This window comes from Panthera onca, chromosome F2 (genome assembly GCF_046562875.1).
Source record: "Panthera onca isolate mPanOnc1 chromosome F2, mPanOnc1 haplotype 2, whole genome shotgun sequence".
Taxonomy (NCBI): domain Eukaryota; kingdom Metazoa; phylum Chordata; class Mammalia; order Carnivora; family Felidae; genus Panthera; species Panthera onca.
Window position 1 is genome coordinate 66,960,937 of NC_138356.1, and position 26,605 is coordinate 66,987,541.

General features: G+C 45.7%; 1 protein-coding gene across 3 annotated transcripts in view; it reads right to left on the bottom strand.

Annotated features, from left to right (window-relative positions):
* Positions 1-2,488: 2,488 nt before the first annotated feature.
* ANXA13 (annexin A13) overlaps positions 2,489-26,605 on the bottom strand; it is a 51,543-nt gene continuing 27,426 nt past the window's right edge. For all 3 annotated transcript variants that reach the window (XM_060611254.2, XM_060611255.2, XM_060611256.3), the window contains 9 exons: positions 22,162-22,256; positions 18,230-18,400; positions 15,879-15,912; positions 15,694-15,773; positions 15,017-15,085; positions 14,263-14,364; positions 9,395-9,470; positions 5,948-6,060; positions 2,489-3,075 (listed from right to left, as the gene is read on the bottom strand). In XM_060611254.2, coding sequence (XP_060467237.1) covers positions 2,956-3,075; positions 5,948-6,060; positions 9,395-9,470; positions 14,263-14,364; positions 15,017-15,085; positions 15,694-15,773; positions 15,879-15,912; positions 18,230-18,400; positions 22,162-22,256 — 860 coding nt within the window. In that variant the 3' untranslated portion in view covers positions 2,489-2,955. The remainder of the gene's footprint in view (positions 3,076-5,947; positions 6,061-9,394; positions 9,471-14,262; positions 14,365-15,016; positions 15,086-15,693; positions 15,774-15,878; positions 15,913-18,229; positions 18,401-22,161; positions 22,257-26,605) is intronic.

The following is a 26,605-nucleotide window of genomic DNA, read 5'->3' on the forward strand; positions in this document are numbered from 1 at the left end:
TCAGTGACATCATGTCAGTAGCTTGAAATTGACCGTGGTGGCCACAGAAATAAGCAAATGCTATAAATCAGCTCCCACTCCCCCAGAAAAGGGAAAAGCAGGGAGACGGGCTGGGACCCACAAATGTTAGGCGTGGGCCTACAGGACGAGAACCACTTGGGACTCCCAGAGATCCTGAGAGGAACTGGGAGGCTGGATCTCCCATGTTGGTTGGTCGGGGACTTCCTTTGCTCCTCAAAGGAACATCAGCTTCTGCAGTGGTTCACTCAAGCAAGCACCCCCAAGGTCTATGTTACCATGTCCGGGTGACTCAGGCTGGGTGAGCAGTGTTATGGAGCCCAATGGGGACTGGAACAGAATTTCATGGGGAAAAGTTTGGCAGGTTACCACATGAACCCATGGGACCTGCTCCCTTCTGATGCAGCTCCACAGGTGGTGTTCAGACTCCTCCCCATCTATCCAAATATCTGGGGAGGAGCTGTGGCTCAGGAGAAGGGTGAGGGGTGGGGGACAGTGTCACTCAGTGGGAGGGTGACAAGGTAATGTTGCTCTCACCCTCTCTCTCTTCTAACTTTGTCCTTTCTTTCTCCCTGGAACCCCCTCCACAGGCAAGCCCTGCCTTTTGACAGCTCTGGGAACAGGGGTCTTAGGTAACGGTGAGGTGGGACTTGTGCAGGGCAAGGGTGTGTGGAGAGGAGAAGCAGGTAATTCCTGGTCTGCCATGGGGTGGGGCATTCCTGGGACAGACCAGCTCAGACTTCTCCTGAGGCAGCCCCCAGCCAAGCACACAGAAATGGTCTTCTGCTGTGAACAGTGAACAGCTTTCAGCAGCTACAGAAGGAGGTACCCAGTGCCTTGCTCAGCAAAATTTTGGAGAGAGCACTTGTGGACCTGAGCTAGTGTGGCAAAGGGCTCAGGCATTAGAGTCAGAAGAACGCAGGTTTGAATTCCGGCATTTCCTGTGCGAGAACTTAAGCAAGTAAATGACATTTCCCCTCAGCCTTGCTCAGCCTGTTTCCTCGCCTGTGAAATACCTTCCTCTCCTCTGTGTGTGAGTGATGGCCTTCAACAATCTCCAACAGTGGCTGTTTTTAATAGATCTCCTTTCACTCTGTTGGTTTGTTTTTCTATCCTTACCGTGAGTTCAGAACCCAAGAACTGGTTGTCTTGTTTCTGTTTTTAAAAGCAGCTTTGGCAACAAATAAGTAAACATGAGTATGTTCTATCACTGAGCTTGGCTCTAGAAAACCTTTTTATGTGTTAAAGCTCATAATGACAACAATGACTGCTAGACTGATGAAGCAGCATGTGGAGGACACAGATGTTATCATAACTTCTTAATGTGTCAGTCACCATTTTATAGCCACTAGAAAGGCACACCATGATATATACTTTTATACTGAGAGTTTGGGCTATTTGCTGTATGTTGATTGCACCACCAAGTCAATGGCTAAAGCCCCAAACTGATCATGTTTCTCACTCCTTAAACATCTCCAGTGACACCCCCCCCCCCCCATTGCCCAAAGGACCGGGCCCACGCTTGGCAGGCAAAACCATTGCTAATGTGATCCAAACAAACTTTTCAGCAGCTTCATGGCCTGCCTCCCCAACCCTCTCCCTCCTTTCACCGCATCTATGCCCAGGAGAATGGATTTCACCACTTCCTGAACATATCCTGCTCCCTCATGCTTCTGAGCCTCTGCTTTTACCCTTCTTATTTTGTTTCTCTGGAGAACATTCTTCCACATTCTTCAACATCCAGCGTTAATACATCTCTGTGAATTATTCCCCAATTCCTTCAGGCAGACCTGTGTGTACCGTCTTTTTGCTAATGGGAAGAGAGCTTTACCTGCCTATATTAACTTACTTGCAGCATTCTGTTGAATACAGAGGCATCGGTCTACATTACTGGCCTGGGAATGAACTCTCCAGTTTCTTCAACTGATACATGGGAGTAATAGTAACCTTATAGGGCTGTTGAGAGGATTAGACATGAAAGTGTGCTACTGAGCAGTGCCAGACACAAATAATTGCCCAATGAATGATAACTGTAATTATTGGATCAAAGCGTCCATGTTCTCTTGACAGACCCCTCTACGTCTAGTAACTCATGGCTGTGAGACAAACATCTTGAACAGAGATTCTATTGGTGTGGAACCAATCCGTTTGAGAGTCAGACCATTGACCTTGATCCTGTTGGCACCATGCCCAGCCTAATTGTATTTGAAGATCAGAGGTAAGGCTCAAGTGGGTCAAATGTCTAGAGAAATAAGAAGAACCATTTATACAAGGTAGCCGTGAATCTTACCCCTAGTTACATTCCACACGGGCACCTCAATTGTTTCCTTACTGCTAGCCTTGATTGTTATCTTTGGTGGTTATTAATTAAGGTTGTTATATGCATTTCCCACATATGTTTGAATTTCACAAGTCATATACTTCCAGGACAAGAGCCAAAACGAATCAACCCAGTCTTTGGAAAAGCAGCTGATGGGGGCATAATCCACTTTAATTAACATTGAGCATTTGAGATTGAACGCACAGAAGGAACACTGATGAATTGGTTAATTTTGTCTTCCCTGTACCTTAACCATTCAGTCTTTACCCGCCTCTATTTGATACATATTCTTCTGAATGTTTTATTACAAGTATAGTGTTTTCATCAACTGCGAATTTCATTTGTGCTCAGAAAGCATTCAGGTTGCCACGCTAAAGGAAAGCTGAAAGGCAGCTCAGATACTTGCTAAGCCAGCATTCAGGGTGACCTGCACAAGTGTCTTGAGGCTGCTGCCCTTCACCTAAACAGCTTGGCCTGGCTACAGTATTCAAGCTGGCAAGAAAATAAGCCAGAACTCTTCAGTAGTTTTTGTGCTGGAGTCACATTTGCAAATCTGGTTTGAAATGGACTCTTGACAAAGGTGGCTCCTCCCTGTCCTTCCACTGCTCTGGCTTGCTTCAGTGCAAGAGGGCCACCAGCAGTTTCTGGAAGTCCCCAGACGTGTCTGAGCAAACCATGTCAGACAGAGACTTCTGATACTTCTCTTGGAACTTTGCCTTTATCCCCTGAAGGTCCACCTGTAGGAGAAATGACGACAGCAGTGAGGACAAGAACATCTATAGGGTGTTCACTATGAATGCAGGTGGTCACTGTTCTGAATACATTACGCTCATTTGCTCATGTATGCCTCAACACAACCCTTGGAGGTAGGGGCTATCACTATTATTACTATTATTTTATGAATGGGAAAAGGAAAGCCGAGTCCAGCTCCGGTTACAGAGGTGAATATATATATATATATAATATATATATATATATATATATTATATATATATAAATTTATTTATGGACACAAAAACTTGAGTTTCAGATGATTTTTATGTATTACAAAATATTTTTCCCTTGAGTTTTTACAGTCATTTAAAAACGAATCATTCTTAGGTAGCAAGCCTATATAAAAACAGGCCCACCTGCAGGTCACAATTTGCTGACTCTTGGTATAGGGTTAAGAAAATTATCAACACAGAGATTTGAAATGAAGCTTTTGTTTCCTTCTTGTACCCTGATCAGCAAGACCATTAATGCCAATCAATAAAATTCAAATCAATACCAATTTGTAGGACTTATTTTTGACCTAATTCATTGAAAGCTTGAAAAACCTGGGTGCTGGAAATGGGCAGAGGACTCAGAAGAAAAACAAATAAAAAGATTGTTCCGCTCCAGATATTCTTAGAACCTAGTGAGGGAGACAATACTGGCAACAGAAAAGATGTAAGTACAGAGAGAACACAGTGTGTCTCGTAAAGGAAGCAGAGAGCTCTCTTTAACCAGGAGTTGTGTTCTTTTTATAATTTTTAAAACTTTAGACTCTATCGTGCATTCCAGACAGATCCACAACCCATCATTCAGCCTTCTGGTTCTTTTTCCTCCTGCCCCAGTTGGAGGCATGAACTAAGAAAGAAGATGAGAGCAGAAGGCAGGGGAATGAAGGATTGTGCCAAGCGGATGCTGAGCAGGAGGGAGGCTCCGGCAGGATGTTGCCTGTGCCCCCTCCCCGTCCCCCGACTTGTCTGCTACTTGGCTGGGGGAGGGGGCAGGACGGTGTGGGTCAGTGCGGGGGTGGGATGGGGCACACCGGGGTTCTGTTCTAGTATTATGGGGCTTTGGGGGAGATTAGGGTATAGCCAATATATCTGGCTGGGCCTGAAGCATTCCAAGGAGATGCTTAGTCTCCTAAACTATCCCAGGACATGTGGCCAATACTAAGATGGGACAGAGCTCTGGTGGGCCCTCCAGAATGTTCCAACCCTCTGGGGTCTTTCAGAATCCCCACCCTGCTCCGTGTTGCACATGCTTCTATGAGCCTCAGAATCTCTTGAGACTTTGGCAGGAGCATGGGGGGGATGGGGATGGTTTGCTAAGAGACAGACAGAGACCGTGGAGATCTGGAGAGACAGTGGAGGAGAGAACTCAGGAGAGTGGCAGAGAGATGGGGAAGGGAAGGAAGGGAGAGCAAGAGAAACAGACAGTAAGCCAGAAGAAAACTATGAACAGTGGAGGGGGAGGAGAAATTCCTGGAATAGAAATAAAAACGAAAGAACGGTCTTGTTGCTAAGTTATATTTAAAAATGGTGTCAGATGTTAAGTATTATTTGTCAAAGCCATGGGCCAGGATTTGGGTTGGGATCTGTCCCCCTTCATTTAACAATTTTTTTTTTTGAGGGAAGATGTCTGTGGTTTTTCAAGTGCTCAGTTACACTTCATTCTCCAAGGCTTCTCCCAGTGTGGTCGAGATGCCATTTCCCCTTCACTTGTCCCTTCTTCCCTCTGTGACCCCTGTGCCAGAGCATCGGTGCTGAATCTCAACAGCTGCTCACAGGCCGTGGGTGCTCATCTCCCTCTTTCTTACAGTCATGCATTCCCAAAGGTGGGCGATATCGCTCCCAACAGGGCAAAAATGCATTCTTAGAGGGTGAAAAGAACCTTAATCTTTTTATGTCAAAGCTCGCGCGTGCACACACACACACACACACACACACGCGCGCGCGCGCGCGCACATACATACAGAACAGAATCTATAGATGTATTTACAGAACACAATATATACATACAGAATATGACAGAATATGTGTAAACGGAACATAAACAGATACAAAGTCCCTCTGTGGTGTTCATGTTTTGGGGGAGTGGCAATTAGGAAAAAACTGGGCCCCCAAAGGCTCCTTAGTGGGACGATTACTACTAATAATTTTAAAAAAGGTTGAGGGACGCCTGGGTGGCTCAGTCGGTTAAGCGTCAGACTTCCGCTTAGGTCGTGATGTTGCGATTCGTGAGTTTGAGCCCCGCATCGGGCTCTGTGCTAACAGCTCGGAACCTGAGGCCTGTTTCAGGATCTGTCTCTCTCTCTCTCTCTCTCTCTCTGCCCCTCCCCTGCTCGTGCTCTGTCTCTCTCTCTCAAAAGTAAATAAACATTAAAAAAATTTTTTTAAAAGGTTGAGAAATACTGTCTTGTACTGATGTGTCTTTTGTGCAAAGCTGTGCTTCTGTGGTGTGTTTAATTAAAGGCCTGGCTGGGGAGTGAGGCAGTCATTTGCTCATTGTCTCTGCTGCTGGGTGACCTCGTCCGTCCCCATCCTTTCAGTGTCTCTGGTCCGTCTTCCTTACAGTGGAGCCGAGCGTGGGCTGCACTCCCCCAGGTCCCCCTGCACAGGCCCTGAGCTCTCTGGAGCCACACATGGCAAAAATAGAAGCAACTATCATTATTGTGTTTTTATAAAAAGAAACAGATTGAAGCATGGCACAAGGTCTTCCACAAAGTCTGGGAAGGCGAGGGCTGTCTCTGTTTCACTTTTTCTGTAAATAAACCCTTAAGAAAAACTTTGTTGATGACATCAGCGGTGGCCAAAAGAGAAGTGGTGGCCCATGTGCTGGGAGTGGAGTGTGTCTTACCTCAGCCCTGGTCACGATGATGTGAATTAGTGTCTCCTCATCGGTGCCTGCACCCTTCATGGACTTGTACAGACGGTCAGCAAAATAGCCCTCCTGGTCCCGGGCACACCTCACTGGGCAGGACGAGGGGCAAGAGAAGGTGAGGCTTTTACATGTTGTTGAAGAACATGGAGACCCTCCGAAGGAACAGAGCTGGCCCCCCGTATCACCTGGCTGTCCTTGGAGCTGACTCAGTTGTGAGACAGGTGTTTGAAAGGAGAAGACTTCACACTCTAGTGGGATCTGGAAGATTCCCCCGGGTCAGGGCACCTGGGCTCTTCAACCAAGAACTGAGTCAAAACCCCTCTGCTGGTCCCTGAAGACCCTTCAGGGGAGGAGGAACGCTGCGGCCACCCTCAGGCTTTCCCTGCCAAGTTCATGGTTCTTACCAGCAGGAGTAACTTTTCTTATCTGAATGAAATCTCTGATGCTGGCGTTGGGTTCAGAGGGGAAATACAGATTGGCTGGGGACTCTGCTGTAATAAAACTTCAGAATCTCGAAGACTCACTCAGCTGGACTGCCGCCAGGATGTGCTAAACATCTTTCCCGCCCTTTGTTTTTCCTCACTGGGTTTGCTCGGTGAGTTTCATCTTGGAATCTTTTCCAAGTGCCCCACAGTCTGAGCTCTCCATCTGGGATGCGGCCTCATGAAATGTTCGATGCTGTCTACAGACCACCTTCCTGTGTTCTTGCTAGCTGCTCTTTTCTGGTCCTCCCCTTGCCTGCCAGCTTTGATCTAATCCACAGATCAGTGAAGCACAGTGCCTCTCTACTCCTGGGGAGAAATCATTGTTCCTCTCCCCTCCTCCCATGCTTGGGGGGCCCATCAGGACAAACACTTTGGGGAAACGAACCATTTACTCTTTAGGTGTTGGCATTTACCTAGAACACTTAACATTTTTGATGTTAGTGATTGATAGCAAGTAATACATTGAGCGTAAGTGTGGGATGTGCATCCTTGATATGTCCTGGGATGGGAACTCTTGTTTTCTATGTAATTGCCTATATGATTGATGCTTCCGAGAATTAGAAGGGAACAGGATTAGGGAAGTAGCGTCTAGGTTGGGGGTCTGTCTCTTTTATAGGCCATGTGGAAGCCACCAGAGTTTCAGGAGAACAGAAAAGCCCAGCCCCAGGTGTCTGACCTCTTTATCCTGAGAACAATCCAAAAAGCTGCTGGATTGGTGGTGGTTGGTGGGGGGAGCCTGTCAATTTGGGGAGTGGCATACTTGAGACTCACTTAAGACCCCCTCCCAGGCAGGACACATTGATGCTGAAATGCCTAATGTCCGTGTGTTCCAACCCTTCATAGGTGTCTTCTCCCCTGACATTCCTTCTTCCTGATGTTCTGGGAAGAGAATTCTCAGCTTTTCTATTGTATGCAATCTATGCCTGGTGAATAACGTCTGTTGTTAGCTGCCGAAAGAATCCCTCAAGAGTCTGGATAGGGCTAGCCAGGGAAAATGTGAGCATATACCCTGTGGTATCTGGAAGGCAGGATAGCCAGCCATCATGAGGAGAAGACAATCCCTTGGGGAGCTTGTAAAAGTGTGGCTTCTGGGCTCCATTCTTGGAGATTCTAATAGGGAGCCTGAGATGGGGCCCAGGAATCTGTATTTTCACACACCTCTCTACAGGTGATTCTGGTGCAGGTGGGCCCTGGAGCCCACTGGAAAAGTGCTGCCTCAGAGCATGCAAGTGGTAGGACTCATTTGGTCTCAAATTTAACCATAAACCGGCATCTTTATGAGTCAGGTATGAGTGGGGGTGGGAAGTGTCTCGAAAATACAACTGTAAAGTCATGCTCTACAGCTTGTGTGGTTTATACTTAAGGTCGTTTCTAATCACTTTGAAGTTTCCTACCACCGGAGCATACCTAAGTCCTGCATTTTATGTTCCCCGTCTCCAGGGATGTGGCCCTTCCTTCCTCTGTACCCTCCTCACTCCGGTTGTTTTTGTTTTTATCTTTACTGTAACCTAATCTGCTGATTTGTTTGTTTCCACCATGGACTTGAAACTTCCTAAGAGCAAGAACTGGACCTATTTACCTCTGATCCCCTCACCAAGCGCAACCCCCAGCCCCGGTAGATGCTAACTAAATGTTAAACAATTGAATGGTTTTGTTACTGTTAATAATATTGATAGTGGATTATCATCATTGGTATAATCTTCTGACTGGACTCTGGTATTTTCCTGATTCTTTGCACTGCCAGCACAGAAAGGAAGAATTTGGAGCCTTTGAGTCAGGCTGTTAGTGGATCCCTCCATTTACTTAAGAGACTCATCTTTTAAGCCCCAAGGACAGTCGTCCATGTATGTCCAGTTGGGGTCAGGAGTGACACTAGGGATGTTTAGGCCTCTGTACATCATGGTAGAGGTCAAATTAGTAGAGGCCCTGCTAATTTGAATGCAAAATGAGGACAGACTGAAAAAAATCAATTGCTAACATTGTTTAAAAATTTTTTTAAAGCCCCCACAAAAAGCAAAACAAAAAGTTTGGCAGGTAGAGCACATTTTTTAACTTCCAGGACTACTTTTTCAATTCTTCCTCTTCCGGGGATCCGTCTTTCCGTTTCTTGTGCTATTTGAGATGGTGCCCTCGACTCCTCGCCAAAGGAGAGTATGGACAATGGACAATGGCTTCATTCCGGGGCTTGCAGAAAGGAAGAAAGGAGCCTGCCAGACACAGCCCCATGCCCGTCTCTCTGCTCTTTCCTGCCTATGGGCAACACCTGGAGAGAAGGTGCTGGTGTGCTTGCTTGGCACAATAAAGATCTGGTCTCCCTCCCCACTCTTTCTCAAGAGACCTCATTCATTCTAAATGTTGAAGGGAATCAAGTGGAAAAGAACACCCTCGAGCCATCAGGCATATGCAAAAACTTGTTCATAGGTTGGAAACCTGGCTGAACCACATATGGCTCCCTGAGACTAGACAATGCTGTAGCCTGTTGACAGATGCTCTTCTCGTTGACCCACGATCTTAATGAGACTGTAGTGGATGCCATGATGCATCGCCCAGAGGCCCTCTTTGGGACCAAAGCACTCATTCCATCTGCAGCCTACTGGCTGCTCACAGCTGAGTCCCTCCCCAGGAATGGCCCTCCAAGGCCCTGCCTTACCCACCATGGCAAATGCTCCGGGGTTGCGGCCAGCATCCACCGGTTGCTTGGTGTGTGGTTTAAACACCTTGCCCCCTTGCCTCCTGGCTCCAGGGCTCCATGGGGGACCAGCAAAGCCCCCGCCCCCCGTTACAGCTGCGTCATGCTTACTCTCTCCCTTACCCAATGCTGCTGAGGTGTGTTGTTCCCGAACTATTCCCTAAAGTCTTCCCACATGCAAACCTCCGACTCCGAGCCTGATTCCAGGGAGCCCACCCTAAGTCAGGGACTCTGCTAGGTTTACTTTACCAAGAGTTAAGTAGGCCTTCTGCACATCTCCCGACGTTTCTGCTTCAATGGCCTCTTCGATGTCTTTGTTGATGAGCTGGAAGGACAATCAAAGGCCAGCCATTATCACAGGTCTTGCTCTTGGCTTTGGCACTCCTGGGGTCACTTCTCTACAAAAAGCACTAAACTCTTCCAGATTTGGTCACGTGACTTTAAGGAACCTATCCTGCTCCGTGCCTTACATTTGAGTGGGGGCTCTTATGGCTGATGACTTTTGACCCCTAATGGATTTGATCCCTTCCTTGGATCAGGACAATTCCCTTGGCCTCAGTTTCCTCACCTGTAAAATTGGGAGTGGAAGAACAATGAATATATATTGTAAAATAATTCTTTACATCTCTATAATAGTTTAGTTTCCAATATGTTCTTAAAATTCTTTTCATTTCCAATTCTCTAGGAGGTTGTGGTTATTAATCATCTTACCCACACTTTTCTCATCTCCCATGTCCTGGGACTGGGGACTCAGCCACCCACAGTTTGGGTGACATAAGTAGTACAGGCTGTGAAGTTCACGGTAAGGACTTGGTCCAACGTTTTTGATAGAATGGGGCTGCGTGGGCTGGAAGCCAGGGGGCTGACCATGTCAAAACGTCACTTTCCTTCACTCTGGGGGTGATTCTAAATGATCCTATATTCACCACCGGCTCACATATCACTCTGCACAGCATTACACGCTGGGTTTCTTTCCAAATATTTACAGAAGCTGAAGTTCAGAGTGTATTGTGACAATGCTTAATGCAAGTACCACCTGGGCCAAACTCAGGGCAGGCAAATAAAAGAAAGGAGAACTCTTTGTTGGGTTTGGGGAAGTGCAGTTAAGCATTAAGAATACAGAAACTTCTTTCTTAGAAGTTATTTTTTGAGGCTATGACACAACGGTAGTTCCATAAATAGTTGGGGCCTTTGAGGACACACCAGTCAGAGTGTACGTAGTTTATTCTGAAAACACTAGTAAACAAAATATCCTTTTTGATGCAAGCACAATTGATGTGGGGGGGAGAGAGGTCGAGACGTAATGAGGTTTCTCGGTCTCCTTGTCGTGGTTTGACACCTAGAGGTCTGGTGTGGGTAAGGGACGTAGACGGTGGGGATTGGCTGGGGGCTTTCATTTCTGTCCCTTCCTTAGTTGCTCCTGGCCTCTCCTGGGTTTGATGTGGGAGCTGGTGTTTCGAAAGGGACTGGTACCACTTTCCCATGAACAGCGTTCTTGTTCTGTAGGCTGAGATTGCATTTCAAGAGGACATCTTGTTCACACGGGTCTGCGTTTACTAAAAAAATAATCCTCACTTTAAACCGCTTTCTGTTTCTATTGTTAGTGCTGGGACAGCATTGCCAGGTTTCTGCTTTCTCAGTCTTTTTGCCACACAACTCCAGGGGGCACTGTTCACATTGCCCCCTCTTCTCTATCAACCTCCTGCCCACATTCCCCTACTGGTAGCTATCAAGGCACCTCCAGGGGCTCCAGAGAACACAAATGGAAAACAATCGACTGGCCCAAGTGAATCTCCTTTGCAAATGGCAGGCTTTTCACTTCAGTTCCCGGAACACTTAATTCTTAGGGGGCTCTTTAGACAGATCAGGTTTTCTGATCTTAGTACAAAAAACATCACTGGGGTAGATTCCACACAAGCCTCAAAGGCCTCTCGTTACCAGGTAGCGTTGACCGTAGGGAGATTACTAGAAGAATAGGGGAGACATTTCTTTCTTTCAAAACCTATTCACCCATAGCGACAGCATTCTCATAGCAGAATCCTATGCCCTCTGGGTTTGGCCACAGAAGGTACAGGACTGTAGGCTCTGGAACAAGCTCAGGACAGGAGAGGACAGGAGAGAAGTAGTGACTGATGCGGTGGGGACGCAGTGTGCCCACGCTGTGGGTATGTGTACCTACAATTCATACTAAGCCCTGGGTAGGGAACTTCCTTCAGCTTTATAGCTGCACAAGCCTTTCATGTTTGGTCACCTTCGGGACGGTGATATTCCTGCCTGGTGTAGCAGGGCCGCAAATGCAGTTTCTTGGTGAGGATTTCTGGGAGCGTCAGTAGTTAAGACTCAAGCTTAGAGGGCAAAACCCTAAAGTTTTCATGCCAAAAATAAAAATTCATCTCTATGCCAGGGCAAGCTACGCAACGTAATAGACTCCCATGATCTCATGCTAGCGGTTTATTGCTTTTAGCCAGAGACCCTTGTGAAAACTTATGAACTAGGGTCATGAGATCAGGGTGAACTCACAAAAATCAGTGATAAGAATCAAAACAGATGATGTTCTGGGGAAGTTTTGGGAGTAGAGGAACAGGTAGTATTTTAGAGCTAGTTTCATGTAAAGAATCGCTAAATCAATAAATTATTTTATTGTCCATTTGGGCTTTATTGGTTCACATAAGGAGACAACTAACAGTTGCTGGTGTTTACTGAACACCTATGGCATGCCAGCACTTTATTTTTAGCACTTTATTTCTATTAATTCATTAACCTTTACTAACCCTATGAAGTAAGTACCATCGTTATCCCTGTTTTACAGTTGGGGAAACTGAGGTCCGGAATCCTTAATGACTTGCTCTGGCTCATAGAGCTAGGGGTCTAGAGCAGACCTTTGCAATTTTAACAGGCACCAGAATCACCGGAAAGACTTGTTGAAACATACACTATAGGACTCCATCTGATTCAGTAGGTCCAGGGGCGGGGCTGAGAATTCCCTCTCTCTTTTTTTTTAAGTTTATTTATTTTGAGGGAGAGACAGCAGGGGAGGGGCAGAGTGAGAGGCTGAAAGAGAGAATCCCAAACAGACTCTGCACTGTTAGCATGGAGCCTAATGCGGGGGTCGAACCTACCAACCGTGACATCATGACCTGAGCCGAAATCAAGAGTTGGACTCTTAACCAACTGAACCACCCAGGTGCCTCCCTCTCTCTCTCTCTCTCTCTCTCTCTCTCTCTCTCTTTAAATAAGAGAATTCTCATTTTTAACATGTTTGCAAGTGATACTGATGCTGCTATTTGGGGATTAATTTTGAGAACAATTGGCCTGGAGAATATCCTTGTAGGTCGTTAGCAGTTCGTGTATACACACACACACACACACACACACGCACACACACGCACACATGCACGCACACATGCACGCTAACATGTATGTGTGTTTCCACAGTGATCACCAATGGCAGCCATCCCCAGAAACTCCATCCATGGCACACACACGCACACATGCACACACACGCACACACACGCACACATGCACGCTAACAGGTATGTGTGTTTCCACAGTGATCACCAATGGCAGCCATCCCCAGAAACTCCATCCATGGCTCCAGCCACGTGGGAAGAGGGTGTAGGTCATGGAGAAGTCTTCCAGCTCAGAGTCTACCCCGTTCCAGGAGCAGAGGCCAGGGGAACGCAGGGTCAGCTGGCTTTGATCATGACTCTGGGCATGATTTGAAAGCAAAAGGCCCTCCAGGCTTATATACAGTAATGATAAAATTCCCAAGCTTTATTGTCTTTTCATCTGCTGGCAACACATAGGAAATGCTATTTCGAGTGAGGAGTGGCCAGCTCCCGCCGAGGTAGAAGCTCGGGCTGGGGAATCTTGCTGTTCTCATCCACTTTCTGCTACCGGCTTGCTGTGTGGTCCTGATAAGTTACAGATGGCGCCTTACTCGTAACAGACTTTCCTTGTCCAGCAGTTGTAGGTAACAATGGCTGCTTAGCCGACATTACCGTTACAGGATTGCTGTGAAATTGGAATGAGATACAGGGCACAGAAGTGCTTTGAATAGTTAAAAGCACTCTACAAATATAAAATAGGAGACCAAAAAAATCTGATACTCCACAAAAGGCTTCTTGCAATGAAAGACTGATTTTCAAGGAAGGACTCACCACTAAATGCTTTGAAGTAACTAACTCATCTTGTTGGCTTAAGATTATCATCAGATAAAAAATAATTGTAAACAGCAATTTATACACATCTTTTCAGGAGTATCTCTGAGGTATATCTCATCTGTCTTGGGAGTGGTAGGCACTCTGTTAACCCAACTGTGAACTGGAATAATAGTAAGAGAGAACATTTGTGTGCTTACCACATGCCAGGTACTATTCTGAGCCTTTTACATTTATTATTTAACTTTTTTTTTAATGTTTATTTTTGAGAGAAAGACAGAGAGAGACAGAGCATGAGTAGGGGAGGGGCGGAGAGAGAGGGAGACACAGAATCCTAAGCAGGCTCCAGTCTCCGAGCTGTCAGCACAGAGCCCGACGCGGGGCCCCGAACTCATCATGAACAGTGAAATCATGACCTGAGCTGAAGTCAGACGCTTAACCGACTGAGCCATTGGGGCTCCTCTATATTATTTAACTCTTGAAAGAAGCCCAAGAGGGTGTGACGATGAAGATTATTGTCCCATTTTACAAATGAGGACAGAGTCTGCCAGTGATAGGACATGGATTTGAACCTGGATGTTGACTCTAGGGCTTTGCTCTTCAGCTTGACACTCCTCTGTTTTCCTAGCCTCTGCTGTTAAGCAGGGGTTCCCAACCTTGGCACTACATTTGGGGCCGGATAAGCCTTTGTTGCGGGGCTGTCCTGTGCATTGTAGGATGTATAATAGCCTTGACCTACTAGATGCTCTTAGCGTTGCCTCCCCAACACCCAAGGTGACAACCCAAATGTTTCCAGACATTACCAATTATTCCTTGAGGTGGGGAAGAAGCAAAATCATCTCTGATTAAGAGCTGCTGTTGTAAAACACCCCCACAGTTCCTTATCCCTGATCTGGACTTCTTTTGGAAATAGTAGTTTTGGTGTGAACTCCATTGCCCTGGTGCTTGTTTACTTACAATCTGGTAGGCTTGAAAGGTGGCCTGTAATTGCTTGTGGCTCCTCTTGGCCAAGACTTCATTGAAGGCAAGCTCATCAGTGCCCCAGCGGTCCTCCCCTGCCTGCAGGACAAATGCAAACATTTTGGAAAAGCCTTTTGCGTAAAAGACTGAATATACTGTTCTATGACCAGGCCTTGCTTACAGGCAGTTATAAAATATGCACTGAATAGAAGTCAAATTGATCAACTAAGCACTATACCTGAGAGTTTACTTCACACATCTATTTATAATATTTATACCTTCATTGTTCCAAAATGGACCTGAAGCAGTAAACTCTGAAATGCAAGAATAGGAACAATTCTTTTTTTTTTTCTTTAATTTTTATTTATTTTTGAGAGAGAGAGAGGGAGAGAGAGAGACAGACTGTGAGCCAGGGAGGGGCAGAGAGAGAGGGAGAGAGAACCCAGAGCAGGCTCCAGGCTCTGAGCTGTCAGCACAGAGCCCGACGTGGGGCTCGAACCCACAAACCATGAGATCATGACCTGAGCCGAAGTCGGACACTTAACCAACTGAGCCACCAAGGCGCCCCAAGAATAGGAACAATTCTTACAGGTTCACAAAGACTGTATATATTGAAAATACTTTAAAGATCATGCTTATTTCTCAAGAAACTCCCATTTGCATGAAACAGAGGAATATTTGTTGAAAATAGTGCTAAGAAACTTTAAAAAGGACAAAGAATTGGCGGGGACTGGTGCATCTGCACACTTACATCATACAGATCCTTGGCATCCCGACCAGCTAGATCTCTGTCCACCTCATCTCCTTCATCACGATTAGCCTAGAAAAATTGACACGTTGTTATTAACTTGAGTTCCCACTTGACCACAGAAAACAAAAAGAGAAAGTCCTGGAAAGCTGGGGGTGATTTCAGAAGGGTGGTCTGGAGGAGATGGAACCTGGCAAAGTGGCAGTGTTGCTCTTTGCTGCCATCTTTAGGCACAACTGATAAACAGGGTAGCTTCTGAAACAACACTTGAGTTTTTCTCGTAGAAACCAGGGTGGCTCACAAACCCCACTGACCTCTAAGCAGGCTGAAAGCAACCTCGTGATGTTCCCTGGAGTGACTCCATTGGAAAGCTAATAGTGATCCTTTCAAAATATCTTATTTCACCTCTTGGGGGTTCCCAGTGCTGAAGAACCCTGAAACTTGGTCATGGAAGGTTCTGAATTCTAACCTGAGCCCTGTGTGGCCAGCGGAATCCTGAGTGGTCCAACCCTTATATGACCCCCTTCCCTTGAGTGCGGCTAAGACCTGTGAATATAAGCTGTCACTCCCACGATGTTATGTTATCTTAATATAAAAAGGAGATTTTACAGGTGCAATTAAGGTCTGTAACTAGTTGTGTTGATCAAAGGAGATATTCCCCTTGGTGGGCCTGATCTTACCTGTAGCAGGGACACCAGAATTTTCTTTAGGGTTCCACTTGTATCAGCTTTGACATCTGATTCAAGGCTCCTGTCAAACACTTTCGAAGAAGAAAAAGGGAGGAGAGAAAGCAGATGATTTCATTTCCCAGAGGTATTTTGAAAGGAACATTCTTTATCCAAAGTCAGAACAAAAGGTCACTTACACCTTTGGTAGGCTTCTTTAATGGCCATGATCTCCTAGGAAGGGTAATAAAACAAAAATCAATACTCCAAGGTGGGGTTGATCAGTAGGAGACACAGAGATACACAGGGAAGTAGCCAGAACCTGTCTCCAGACACAGGATGCCTTCGTGACTTCCTCCAAAGAGAGCCATCCTATGGCTCAGGGCCTAGGCCTGGGGCGGGTCCCTGGAGGTGTGAAGAAGCCCCCGGGTGCAAACATCTCTAACCACACACCAAACACACGCATACATTCTCCTTAGTTAAAAGCAAAACTACCACAGCTAAGCTAATGTCTTACTTTGCTGCCTCCTCCCTCCATCTCACGCTCCCATCTCTACTCAGGAGGCTAGTGTCACACAGTGGGTATCTTCCCAAGCATTTGTCCTTGCATTTGTATACAGACAGGTGTGCTACTGAAAACATATAGAATTGTTTTGTGTATGTGTTTCCAAAGTGGAATACTGTATGTGTTGTTCTTGGACTTATTTTTTCACTCAGTAATGTGTCTTGGGGATCCAGCTACGCTTATCCGTAGTCACCTAGTGTTTTTTAGGTGGATACAAAACGTCCCGGCCTCCAGCAAGCCACGGTTTATTTAGCGAGCCTCGGATGGATGTACATTCAGGTTGCTTCCAATTTTTTTCCCTACTTGACACAAGGCTTCGTGCAGTAAACAATGTGCTGCGTGCAGGGCTGCAAGTTTCTCTCTGGGGTGTGTCCTGGGAAGATGTGCTTTGTGTTTCAATGACTCAGGCTGAGTGGCCCCGTCAGGAGCTGCCTCAGTTTACATTTAGGCCAGCAGTGTCTAGGAGCAGGCGTTCCCCAGATGTTCACTGGCAAACTGTTTAAGAGTTAGCAGCAGGCCAGGGAAAAGGCAGTGGGGACAGTGGGACGGGGGGAGCCTGGGGGGCCGGAGGATGTGGGAGTTGCTGGGGGCTGACCACTTGTGTCCGTGAAGCTCTTTCTGTTCTTCTCCTTCTAACCCACTTCCAGGATGTGCCTGGACCCAGGGCCTGCTCTCTCCCTACTGTTCTTTTTATTGTCAGATCGATTTGATTGTGGGGGAGAAAAAGAGCTTGTTTGTTGTTTGAGAGCAGGGCTTGGAAGAAACTAGGCTGAGGGGGAACCACATGTGGTCAAGTGAGATTAGAAAAATAATGATCAGAACCTTCTCGCCAAGGCAGCCTGCCGATTACCCTAATATTGGACGCCTCCTGGCTGGGACTGTGGAGCTTCTGGAAGGTGGGGGACCTTGACTGGGAACACCGTATAACTGCAGGACCGGACTGATACCATCCTCCTTCGCTGACCCTTCCTGAACAAAAACTCCTTGAAATGGAGGCTTTTTATTATCTTGTGGAAAGAAAAGAAGTCCAGGGATGCTGAGGAAAGGGGTTCAGGGGTTTGGGGAAATGTGCTGGACCCCACAGACTGAGCAGAAGGAACCAACCCAAGGTCATCTACATGCAAGGCTTTTAAAGTATTGTTCTAGCATCAGAGATCTGTTGAAGTTTTTCCTTGCTGTTGGCTCCAAACACTGCTTCTGTTTCCTACCTGGAGGCCTCAAGGATGTTGGGGACTTTCTGGCTTTTTCCTTGCTAGACTTCCCCCATTCTACATGATGAGTGGTTGCAGCAGAGAGTGGGGGTCTCCAAATAATGATTTGTGGACCCTCTCTACTCGTGATGAATTCCTTGGCCCTCGTGGCTTCTGGAACCAAAGATGAATGAGCTTTGACTAAAGCCTTAACAAAGGCTCTTTTCAGCTCCTGAAATGGCAGCATGTGCCCAGGGACAGGGGGAGAGGTCTGCTGATAGAAGTAGATGGAAACCTCCAGGAAGGTGCTGGCAGCCACGAGAGGTGTTCACGGGGATCCCCTCTGCACCAACTGCTTCCCTGCCTCTTTATGGTCCTTTTTGTACTCTATGCTAGATGACAGCCATGGACAAGGCAGCTGCACAAACACGCTTAGCCCATTTATTGCATTATTTGTGCCGAAGACCTGCAAAGTCAGGCTGGGTGGAGGAAAGCAGAATCTTGCCTCCTGCATATAAAACTATGCATTCCTTTCACAAATACAAAATCTGCGTTGACACAGCTGTTCTGGAAGGATCTATTCTGTCAAGCCAGAGGTGGAAACACGAAGACTGACAGCTGGAAGATTGGAAGATCTCTCCTGCACGTGCCAAACAGACATGTTTCTGTCCAGACACTTGCTCACCTCACGAATGGAATGTGAGGTGTAGTTTTCCTTCTGGCTGCTGCAACCCTCTCTGATGGGCATCTGGATGTTCCTTCAGGGGCTGGGGCTAAGGGCTTGGCTGGCACTCACCTTATTGGTTCTTGTGCACAGGACCTCGATGATCACTGCCTCATCTGTGCCCAGACCCTTCATGGCCTTTTGCAGTTGGCGGGCATCGTACTCGCTGGGGCGGTCCAGGAGGGCCAAGGCTGTCTTCTCAAAGCTTCCACTCAGTTCGCTCTTGAACACCTCCTCCAGGTCCTGGAGGAAGATAGCGGGAGCCCTGACTGGGGAATGGCCCAAAGCAGAGGACAGGCTTCCCGCTGCATGGCCTTAGGGTCAACATGAAGATTGCCAAGGACACATGGGGAAGGGGAGTGAGCTGGGCAGAGCTCTAGTGACATGAGTGACCTGCTCTGGAGGACAGTCGTCACTGTGACTTCCTCTGGGACTGGCAGAGAGGCAGAGAAGATCCCTTGCTCAGGGCTGGAGACCCCAAAGATGAATCACAATAACAAACAGCATTTGCTGGATAGTTTAGGGTTCAGAGAGCCTTCTCGCTGAACTCCAGAATAGCCCTGGCAGGAGAGGGGAGAGGTATTGGCATCATTTCTATTTACTGACCTCAAAAAAATGAAGGACTCCCCCCCAAACACTTGCGCGACTAGAAAGGCCTGAAACATGAGTTTGTTGTCTCTGGGGGATCAGATCATTTGTCATCCAAATTTAAATGGTTCTTGTTTTGTTTTAGAGAGAGAGTGAGTGGAGGAGAGGGGCAGAAGGAGAATCTCAAGCAGGCTCCACGCTCAGCATGGAGCCCAACACAGGGCTTGATCCCACACCCTGGGATCATGACCTGAGCCAAAATCAAGAGTGAGACGCTCAACTGACTGAGCCACCCAGGCCCCCCCTGAGGTGGTTTTGAGAGTGAATGGGGGAAATAATAAACTAGCAGTAATTACAGTGGCATAACACGAATAAACGAGGGCCACCCTGGGCAAACCAGATGTGTAGTCACTTTGGTTAACTTGTTAAATCTGGACAGGGACACATGTGGGAAAGCACTCAGGTAGGGAGAAGAAATGAAAATACATTAAGGAAGAAATGAAGTATATGAAATGCCCACTGGCGTCTGTTTTTAGCAAGTGTCCATCTTCAAGGATGTTTTTTGGGAGGTGCAGTCTTATAGGTGAACTGCCTGCTCCAACCTGTGTATCTCTGACATGATGGGTTAGTGACAAAAGGGACAAAAATTGGTGTTCAGTCTAACTAGTGTCGCCAATGTCCCAACTTTAGTGAAGGACCTTGAAGAGGGAACCTCGTGTCCAGGTGTGGGTCAGACTGGGGACTCACGGAGCAGTCAGCAGCTTAGGAACTCAAATTACATCACAGAGTAGGTGTGGCCACTCAGCAATGTGGCATGACGGCTAATGATATGATCACAGCAGCCGTGTGACCTTGGAAATGTACTTTAACCAATTGTCAGTTTCCTTCTCTGAAAAATGGGGGTCTGATGAGACTCACCTCTTTTTTTTTAATGTTTATTTTTTGAGAGAGAGAGAGAGAAAGACAGAGCACGAGCAGGGGAGGGGCAGAGAGGGACAGAGACACAGAATCCAAAGCAGGCTCCAGGCTCTGAGCTGTCAGCACAGAGCCCAACTCTGGGCTTCAACTGACAAACCGTGAGATCATGACCTGAGGGGAAGTCCAACGCTCAACCGACTGAGCCCAGGCACCCCAATAGACTCAACTCAGGGTTGTTGGGAGAATTAACTGAGACAAAGCCCAAGCCTGGAACACTTTAAATGTTCAGTAAGTGGGTATTACTATTATTCCACCCTGAAAGGAACTTTCTAAGAGAAGGCTAATCAACTGTTTCTTTTATGAACCTCTGAGTTCTGAGCCTGGGAAAAAAACCCGGAAGATTTTGCCTAATGAGTGGGGTTTACAGTCTTATGTGGGGGCCATGGTTATCACTGCCTCTGTCTTCAGGCAGCTGCTCCATCTAACGCTGCATCCCCTAAAGGCAGGCCTTTGGTCAGTACTCTACAGTGTGGATCCATCCAAAGACTGGAAATGTTTTTTTTTTTCAGGTCAGATGGGCATTGCGTAGAACTTCAGAGAAGAGAAACCCCAGCTGCCTACTCTTACAAGCCACAAGCATGAAAACAGATCCTTGTGTGTTTACATTCTGTTTGGACACAGAAGCCGGCTCAGGATATCTCAGCTCTAATCCCGGTTTTCCGGCTCACTAGCGGTGTCACCTTGGGATGCGAGTTCTCTTTGGAGCTCGGTTGCCATGGGGACTTTGATTTGCCTGTTTCTAACATCTTTGAGCTTCAGATGTGATTCTAGACCCCCTCCTTGGCAGTCTCAACTGTCTGAAACAGCCACGAACTGGAAAGTAAGCAAAGATTGGCACGTGTTGGTATTGCAAAGTTTGGTGCTAGAGCATGCCTACTTTATCTTTAGCAGAGCGCCTAAGTCCTCACCTCAAACTCATTTACTCTGCTTTCCACTCAAGTTTAAGAAGCCTGTATCTGACTTTCCATGTCAGTAGGGTGGGGGTACACATAGCACTTGAGAGGCTGCTACAGTTAGGTGTGCCGACAAGCATAAAAGTTCAACATCATTCAATTCAATTCCATGCAGCTGAGCTGAAGATTCACAGACTTTCATCAATGTCATCAAGGAATGACACTGACAAGCCTGATTCTGAAGAGAGAAGCAGAAAAACTATAAAAGTGCAGCCATGTGGGCCATTTAGTGTAGAAATAAATAGCTCCTCTCGTGGCAATGAGTTCTTCAGGAGTGGACATTGGCCCTGGAGTCAGAAGACTGGGATGGGAGTGTCGGTTCTTTTTCTTACTAAGTGTGTGATTTTGCTTGAGTCATGGAAACAGAGGAGCTCCAGGTTTCTTCTCTATAAAATGGAAACAATCGTACCTAGGATAGCTTCCCTTTACTGATACGTGCTGCCGTTAGCCTGTTCGATTCTCTCAGCAACCTGAGAATTACATTTCATTCTGTATGTGAGGACACCAAGGCCTAAAGAGATTATTGTCTGCCCAATGTCAAATAAGTAAGAAAACCCATCTCTATATCTATTTATACATGGAGGGATTGAAACTGTAAAGGTTTTATAAACATGTATTAGAATATAGCATGATAATTAATATTCATTTTGCACGCTGATAATTCTAATGACAGTAAAAAGTGGTTAAATTGTAGGGGCACCTGGGTGGCTCAGTCGGTTAAGCATCCGACTCTTGATTTCAGCTCGGGTCATGATCTCATGGTTCATGAGTTCAAGCCTCCCATCAGGCTCTGTGCTGACAGTGCGGAGCCTGCTTGGGATCTCTCTCTCCCTCTCTTTCTGCCCCTCCCCTGCTCTCTCTCCCTCTCTCTGTGTCTCAAAAAAAAAAAAAAAAAACCTAAAAAAAAAGAAAAGGTTAAATTGTGTTCATCTTATATTAATAAAGAAAATAGAAAGCCTACTGCATACTTAAAAAAATCGATACATAACATCAACAACAACAAAACAAATGAAAGAAAAGACACATAAAGAAAGAAAAAAGCGGTCATGCTTGACGAAATGGAGGTTTTTTTCAGTGTTCTATAACAATCACTTATGAAGAACATATCATTCTTGAAGACAGATGGATAAATGAAGAATTCTTGTATAAAGACCCACCTGTGAAAACTGATTTTCAAGTTATTGGCCTATCTGTAAGTTAGTATGTAGAATTATCAATGGGAAAATGACAGAGGGATTACTAGGAAAAGGAAGTCAGTTTTCAAAAGGAGTTAAAGAATATTGATTATATAGGCTATGAAGTTAACAAGGCAATTTCAGTTTTTCTGAAATCAATTAAAATTGTAAAGAGTGGTTTACTTTTGTTTGCTCTTGAGCTAACTGATTAAAGCTTTAAAGATATTCTCTGCTGCCTTGGGAAGGTAGAGAAAGCAGAGACCTCCAAGGCCAAGGCTGTGTGCCCGTTTTCAGGGACGCTTGGAATCACCTTGCCATACGTTGCCTTGTACTTTTGCTTTATTTGTTGCCTCTCATCCGATGTCCTGCTTGATAAGATTTCAATGATGGCTGCTTCATCGGTTCCTAAAGTGCAGGAGAAAGAGACAAGGCCAAGAGTGAACAAGAAAGAAGATGGAGGTTGATTTTACTCAATTCCAAGGAAGCTGGGGCATTGGTTAGAGGCTTCAGTGGAGCCTAGATGCATCCCTTAGCTTTAATATCTCGTGGAGAAGTGTGTTCTTTTCACTCACTTGACAAATATCCATGGAGGCCTCACATGGCATGAAGCACAGTGCTAGACATTGCAGTGGAAAGAGAAACGAGTATGGCCTTAATTTCACTCCCAGTATTCAAGAGAAATGAAAACAAATGGCCACACAAAACTTGCACACAAATGTTTGTTGCTTCATCATTCATAATAGCTGAAAGGTTTCTAACAACCTGAATGTCCATCAGTGAACAAACAGATAAACAAATGTGGTATATCCATACAACGGAATATTACTTGGCCAGAAAAATGAATGAAGTCCTGATACATGCTACAGTTTGAATGAACCTTGAAACATTATGCTAAGTGAAAGAATCCAGTCACAGAAGAACACGTATATATATTATTCCATTCATATGAAAGTCAAGAATAGGGAAATCTATAAAGATAAAAAGGAGATTAGTGTCTGGGGAAGGGCTGGGTAGGGAGGTGACAGCTAAAGAGTAGGAGGTTTCTTTTTTGAGGTGATGAAAATGTTCAAAGTTGACTGCAATGATGATTTCACATATCTGTGAGTATATTAAAAGCCATTGAATTGTACATTTTAAAGGGTGAATTGTATGGGATGTGAATTTACACCTCAATAAAACTGAAAAATCTGAAAAAAAAAAAGTATGGTCTGTTCCTTGGCCTCCAGGTACTTAAAACTGAGTAGAAGAGAATAAAATATAGGTCCACATTGCTACAATATGAAGCCCACCCTTAAACTTGTCAATGTCAAGAGAGAAGTCCAAATTGGGACCATGATGGTTAACTGTCTCTTTAAGCTCCTGACTGTTACATTAAAATTTTTTTTATATTTATTTATTTTTGAGAGAGCATGAACAGGGGTGGGGAGAGAGGGAGGGAGAGAGAGAGAGAGAGAGAGAGAGAGAGAGAGAGAATCTGAAGCAGACTCCACGCCATCAGCACAGAGCCCCATGTAAGACTCGAACCCATGAACCACAAGATCATGACCTGAGCCGAAGTCAGACACTCAACCAACTGAGCCACCCAGGTGCTCCCTGACTCTTACATTTTTAGATTACACTCTTTCTAAAAAGTTTTTTCCTCTGATGTTCCAAAAGTACCACATGCTCATTGTAGGCAATTTGATCAGTATCAAAAACTATAATGAATAAGAAATAAGGGGAGAATATCCTTTTCAAGAACATGGAGACAGGATTGGAAAGCTGATCCAAGGATTGCAGGTGTGGGAATGAGAAAGTCTATTTAGCCAGCAAACCCTGAATTAGATTCTTCAGCCTGGATTCAAGTAATTCTTCTACCCTTATGGACTATATGGCATTGACTGTATATACCACTGACCCTTGAATAATACAAGGATTGGGGTGCCAAGTCTCCTTGAAGTAGAATATTCATGTATAACTTTTGAGTCCCCCAGAACTTTAGTACTCAAGTAATAGTCTACTATTAACCAGAAGCCTTAGTGATAACATAAAGTCAATTAACACATCTTTGTATGTTTTGTGTATCATATATTATTATAGTAAACTAGAGAAAAGCAAATGTTACTGAGAAAATCATAAGGAAAATACATTTACAGTACTGTACTGTAAAATTCTGCATATAAGTGGACCTGTGTTGTTCAAGGGTCAAACCTGTTTTGTTCAAAGGTCAACTATATATAGATATCACTGAGTCATTAAACCCATGATTTTGCTGATATTTTGTAAAGGACAGGGGTTGAATGAGTAGATTAACTCAGTAGTGCTCAGGTTGACAAAAATCATGGAAGGTGGTAGCTGAATGATTGGGGTTTGAAAGCCTGCTACAGAATGTAGACCTCTGGCAACAAAGGCACAGGGAGAGTGCCATGTGAGGACGGAGGACTGGAGAGATGCATCCATAAACCAAGGAACTCCTGAGGCCACCAGAAGCAGGGTAGAAGCCTGGAACAGGTCCTTCCTAGTGCCTTCAGGGGGGAGTATAGCCTACTGACTTCTTGACTTGAGACTCTGGCTTTCAGAACTGGGAGACAATAAATTTCTGCTGTTTTTAGCCACGTGGTATGTGGTACTTCATTATGGCAGCCCTAGGAAACTAATGCACCCATTATCCTCAGCAGTGTCTCAAGACTTCAAGAAGGTCTTCACAGCCAGAGTCTGGAGAATCCTGCATTGGCCTTTTCCCAGCCCTACTCCTAATGGCCGCTCCCTGTGACTAACTAGCATGTGCTTGGTCATTTTTGATTGGAACTGACTTAGTTGAACTTGCGTGATCGCTCCTACCCAGCTGAGAGCTCAGGATCCCCAAGAAACAAGAGATGGTAGATGCATTTCATAGAAGAGTTGGGAGGAAGAAAAATCTGGGTCATGGGTGTGGGGAAACTGTGGAAGGGGGACATAACCACAGACAGAGGGACGGGAACAAAGAGACTCCCCTATTTCTTTGCTGGTGAAGGCTTGAGGTGTTCTACCCCTGCCTCGATTCTGGTATCAGTCCTCACGGCAGTATTTGGGGAGACAGGGATAAGAGAGCTGCGTGCTTGTCCTGGCACAGCCATGAACTTTGTGTCCTCAGACTATTCACTTAGTCTCAGGGATTAGTTCCACCTTTATAATTCTGGGAGGACCTAGCTGTTTGATTCCAAATGGAGAAATAGAAAATTCTAGGATGAGCTCACCTATAAGAACAGCAGTGATTAATTGCCTGCCTCGTTCTGGTTCATTTCCAGCTCTGTTATTTATGTTGTTCCTCTTAATTTTTTCCTGCTGTTTCAGCTTTACAAGGGGTATCCAATTACTTCCTCTGTGACATTTTTTTTTTTTTTTTTAACTTTTGAGTGCCAGAATTCTCACCTCAGAAGGGGTTTCTTTTTCTGGTAAAAATCTCTTGAATCGGTCCCTTTCTTTCTGTGAGGGCTGCTCCTGCCCAGGTCCAGGGCCTCTGCATCTCAGGTCTGGATTCTTACAGGTGTTATCCCTAAAAGGAGCCTTCCTGCTTCCCAGGTGGCCCATTCGCTATATTGTGCCAGCCAGAATCTGGGGCTCATCCCTGGCTCGCTCTTTCCCCTCACCCCACTCCAATTAGTTACCACTAAGACCTCACTATTCTACTTCCTTGATATCTCTCAGATCCACCGTTTTCTCTCCACCCTCACCTCTGTCACATTGCTCAGCGGAACTACTGATATCTAAATGGGGTTCCTGCCTTATACACACCTTTCCAGCCGGCATGCACTGTCCCTAGAATGTGCTTGCTTATGGGCAGCTCACCTGTATCAAAGCTTGTAATAAAGGGCCCTACAAACCCAGAATAGAGTCTCAACTCTTCAGTGGGGCGTATGAGGCCTTTTAGAGTAGCTCCTACTTGCCTCTCAAAGTCATGTCCCTCCCACTCATGCTCTTTTGGGTTCTCCATAAAGCACGTGCAGCTCCTAGAACAGGCAACACTTTTCTTTCTCACCTCTGGCTCTTCCTTCTACCTGGAACACCTTTATCTTTGATCCTCACCTTCACTCCATTCCTCGTTCAGGACTCAACTCACTGGACTTTTCTGGAACGGAGGAGTCACTCCACCTTCTATGTCCCTCACATGGTCTGTTCTCCGTCCCATTTCTGCCATGCCACACTGCAAGTCCCATGGGACAGAGGAGGGACTTGCTCACTGCTGTATCCACATAGAAGCCTCTCAAAATTCATCAGATGACTTGTTGAATGAATGGATATTTAAATTCCTGCATATAAATGTGAATGATTGAATGAGTGGAGACGTTTGCATAGCATCATGACGGAACCTTGTCCCTGCATTCGTGTAAGCTGCGCTTGCTGCTTGGACCAATAGGAAATCTACTCTGATGCCAGAGTCCACCCATAGCAGGATAATTCAGGAAAATTGAATTAAAATTTTAAAAATAATGTTTTTTAGATTTTCCTTCCTGGAATGCATTAGAAAGTGAGACCGGAGACCAACGCCGTCCCGGGATGGCTTAGCATCACCCTGGAGGTTGGGGGGAGAGCCTGGAAATGACTAGATTTCCCTCAAGCTCTTTGAATCTGGTCTCAGGTTTATGCTGGGAGCCTTTCCCACTACCCGACCAAGAAGCGATTTACTGAACAATGACCTCATTTTACATTTCACAATATGTGTGTCATATAAGCAGTCTGTGCTGCTGAACGGTTTCCTGTAAACATTTACAATGGTTTGAGGCACTGGGGCCAGT